A 4,435-nucleotide genomic window follows, 5' to 3' on the forward strand; every position below is an offset into this window, starting at 1 on the left:
TCCATCACAACTAGCCTCCTTTCCAAACCAATCAACTTCAGGAAAGGGAGCTTTTTAAAATTAAGAACTAACATTTTCTATGTGACTCCTGAAATGAAATGTGCATATCTATAAGCAGACTTCAAAGGCTCTGTGCTCTGACTTCTCATGAATCCACCACTGATATTTTACAGTAAGATTTCCTTGCTCTGGCTTCTCTTCAGAGCATCCAATTTCACAGAATTTGCATTCACAGTTATCCCAGTCTGAAATAGTATCTCAAACTAAGGAAACACCATACTTAATTCTTTAGGTCTCTGTTTACATGCTATTTCTTTGGGGATTTTTTTTAGCCACATAAAACAATGTTATTCCTTAACACCGGTTAACATTGCCAGGTTGATTTTTTTTCTTTTCTCTCTTTTTTTCCTTTCTACTCTCCAAAACTGCAAAAGTTAATTTCCTGTGTTTTGTCTAATATCTGACAATTCCCCAGGTTTCAAATTCCATTCAAGCTAACTCATATTTTATTTATTAGCATGTACTGACTAAGCATCATGTCTGAAACACAGTAGTCTCTAAATATTTGCTGGGATGATGAACAAGATTGAGATATCTCCATGGAGATATCCTCAAATAATATTTCTAGCAGATGACTGAGGTCATGAAAATGGGATAGACTTGTCCTTCTCTGTCTTCTGACAATACAGTAAATGTCTAGAGGAGATGAGAGAAGATAGTGGTGTCTATTACTAAAGAGTAGAAAATCACCTGGATTAATTGAAGCATCTGTCTATGAGCAATGCTAAGGGAAGAATAGAACTTCTGTTCTTTGGCTATCAATAAATAATATAATGCAATATGTGCAAATCAATAATCAATACATCAAGATGAAACTGTTTATAATAATTAATATAAGTAATTTCTTATTCCCTTTATTCTGCACAATCTCAACTGTATCCCCTCTTGGAAATTAAGTGAACTTACTCTAGCTGTGTATTTCTCATTAATAACTCCTTTCCACATAGTCTTCCTTCTTTTGTTTAGCTACTTATATTCCTCCTTGAAAAATACCTAACTTGGTTATGACTGAATGTTCTATTTCTTTGTCCAATATTAATATCTGCTTCACCATCCAAGAACAAAGAGTTTATATTAAACATATAAGAAACCTGTTGTTGTTTGTCATCCTGCTAGGTTCAAATAATAAGCTTTTTATGAAACAGCAAAGTAGCTGAGAAAACACTCTACAAGATCCAGGACAGATACAAAAAATAATTCTTACATTTTATAACACATTTTCAATTATAAAGGTCCTTGTCACTAATTCTCTCTCTTTTGGTCTGGGCTAAGGATCTGAACTTTTAATCATATCAAGGCAGATGTTTTTTATTCTCTCTCTCTCTTTTTTAAATTAAGTACAGGATAACTATGCTACAATCCACAGACCCAAATAAGCTAAATAACAAGGAGGGCCCAAAAGAGGATGCTTGAATCTCACCCATAAAGGGAAATAAAATAAGTATCTGGGTGAAGCCACTTAGATGACAGTATGCTAGCCTCCTGTCTGCAAGTAGTATTAATAGTGTGCAAAATATTATTAATAGTGTCAGGAGTTGGCTATCTCTCTTGGCATGGGACTCAAGTTGGACCAGTAATTAGGTGGCTTAGTGAAAGGTTTTGTGGGTGAGTTGGTGTGCCCTTCCCTCTACTGGAAGTCCAGTCTGGCTATAGGAGGTGGCCACTTCAGGCTTCATATTTCTCCACTGCTAGGAGTCTCATCTAAAGTCATCACCATAGACTCCTGGAAGTCTCCCTCATCCCAGAGATGAGTCCCCTCTACAGATTTTCATTCTCCCACCCATCTCCTCCCTACCCATACCTGATCCCCATTCCTGTTTCTCTGTCCCGCCCCTTCTCCCACTCTGTTTTCTCTCTATATATGTGAAGCCAATAGGGGCTCAGAGACTGAACCACCAACAAGAAAACATTCATGCGATGAACCTAGCCCCACCACACATATGTAACAGATGTTCATATTGGTCCTCATGTGGGACTTGTAACAGCAGGAGCAGAGGCTGCCCTTGACTCTTTTGTCTGCCATTGGGTCTTTTTCCCCTAATTGAACCGTGATGTACAGCTTCAATATAAAGAGGTGATTCCAATCCTACTTGATATGCCAAGGCATTTGATATCCATGGGAAGTCTCCCCTTCCCTGAGGAGAGAGAGATGTATATGGGAAGGGAGAGGAGAGGGAGGGACTGGGAGGAGAGGGGTGAGGGGAAATTTTGATTGAAATGTAAATAAATACATTGATTATGAAAAGGTATATTTATTTTTAATGATGTAATCATGTGCAGGGGTTTGAGGCAGGGGGTGGGGTACGATAGAGAAAGTTCACATGGAATCCAGATGATCTCATGCATCTGAAGCTACAGGTAACTGTCCAGTGTGGGTGCTAAAAACTGAATTTGAGTCCTTTCCACAAGCAGGATGCTCTGCCAACCAACAAACCATCTCTACATCCTCAATAAAGAACTTACTTATGTGAGAAAATGATGCAAAGCATTTGTTGCTCAAAATCGTAGAACTAATAAAATTCTGAAAGCCAAATTTACATTTTCTGCTTCACTATACCAGTGCAATTCTGAGAGCAGAGTCATATATTAAGGGGACAAAAAGAAAAGCCCAATGGAAAGTTAGGAACTTCTGGGCTGATGGGGGCTTACTTCCCTTGGGAAACTTTAATTCTTTTGAAGGCATTCTTCAGGGCCTCCTTCACTTCCTTGTTCCTCAGGCTATAGATCATAGGGTTCAACATAGGGATCACCACAGTATAAAATACAGACACAATCTTGTCTTCCCAGAGGGATTTGCCCATGTTACCTTTCAAGTACATAAATATGAGTGTTCCAAAAAACAGAGCCACTGCAATCATGTGAGATGCACAAGTGGAGAAGGTCTTGGCTTTGGCCCCTGCTGTACGAATTTTCAGAATAGCCCAAATAATGAATAAGTAGGATATAAGAATCACTGAGATGCTAGTTGTGATGACCAAGAAAGCCAAAAGAAAGATCACCTGTTCCCGTGACTTGGTCTCACTACAGGCAAGCTTCAGCAGGGGTGGGAGGTCACAGAAGAAGAAGTCAACCTGGTTAGATTTACAGAAAGAAATGGAAAAAGTACATCCAGTCCGGACCACAGTGTTTACCATTGCACCAGAGTATGCTGCAGCAACCAGGCCCAGGCGAGTCTGTGGTGTCATGGCCATGACATAGAGAAGGGGGTTACATACAGCCACATAGCGGTCGTAGGCCATCACAGCCAAAAGGAAACACTCAGTACTAGCATACCACGTGAAGAAGAAGAACTGAGTGGCGCAGCGCTCATAGGTGATGACCATCTGATTAGTGCCCAAAGTCTCCAGCAGCTGCGGCACAATAACAGTTGAGTAGCAAATGTCCAGGAAAGAGAGATGGCTGAGGAAGAAGTACATGGGTGTGTGGAGCCGAGAGTCACTCTGAATTAATATGATCATGCCCAGATTTCCCCCCATGGTGATGACATAAAAGGCCAGAAAAATAAAGAAGAGACCCAACTGCATCTCTGCCTGAAGTTGGAACCCCATCAGAATAAATTCCTTCACCCTGGTGCCATTGTCTGCCATAAGGCCAAAGTCACCTGGAGAAATAAAACAACAGCGATAGGTTATCACTGAAGATTAATTAGAGTGAATATCCCTTTTTGTCCGAATAAAAGATGTCTTCTCTAACATCAGTAAAAAGATAGACTATGTGGTAAAAAAATGCATTCATAAATTCTAGTCAATTAGTATCTGGAAACCTTGGAGAAAGTTATCATATCTTGGCTTGTCCAAAGTTCTGTACCTAAATCATTTGTATAAAAAAAAAAAAACTTGTGTTACCTAGTAAAAACCATCTTCATACTTAAAATATATTATTAAATCCTAAACAGCTAAGTTTAATTGTAAGACTATAACTTACAACCCAACCAGAGACCTTAGAAGGATAAATATTATCTGAATAAACAGGAAGTGCAGTGCAAGCAGCTTCCAAAATTATAGAAATGACAGATACTGCTGGCTACCTTGATAGTCATCCCAGATATTTTATAACATTGGAGCATCATCTTCAGCCTTCTGGCTCAGAATATCTGACGGACATATTTGTGAAGCAGTTATTATGAAGAATTTGCCTATCTTGTCCTTGCAAAGCTCAGCAGTCAGCTTTCCTGCATCCAATTTGTTCAGTATTCTGTCCGCAGTAGAAACAAGGATAATTCTTGACCAGAAGCTACCTTGCCATCACCTAAAGAAGAATTTTTTGATGCTCATTGTCTTCCTCAAAGTCAAAAGGTGGTGCTGCCAGAAGATGACATGTCTCATTGCCAAAAATTTCTCAAATGAATTAAACATCTTTAAATGCCATATTCTAC

The 4,435-nt window shown here is 39.2% G+C and overlaps 1 protein-coding gene across 1 annotated transcript; it reads right to left on the reverse strand.

The window, feature by feature from the left end:
- Window positions 1–2,705: 2,705 nt before the first annotated feature.
- Window positions 2,706–3,647, reverse strand: LOC127189837 (olfactory receptor 9I1-like). The gene has a single exon (XM_051146929.1). It carries the CDS (start codon window positions 3,645–3,647, stop codon window positions 2,706–2,708), a length of 942 nt encoding a protein of 313 aa, XP_051002886.1.
- Between the last annotated feature and the right edge of the window lie 788 nt (window positions 3,648–4,435).

This window comes from Acomys russatus, chromosome 5 (assembly GCF_903995435.1).
Source record: "Acomys russatus chromosome 5, mAcoRus1.1, whole genome shotgun sequence".
Classification (NCBI taxonomy): Eukaryota; Metazoa; Chordata; class Mammalia; order Rodentia; family Muridae; genus Acomys; species Acomys russatus.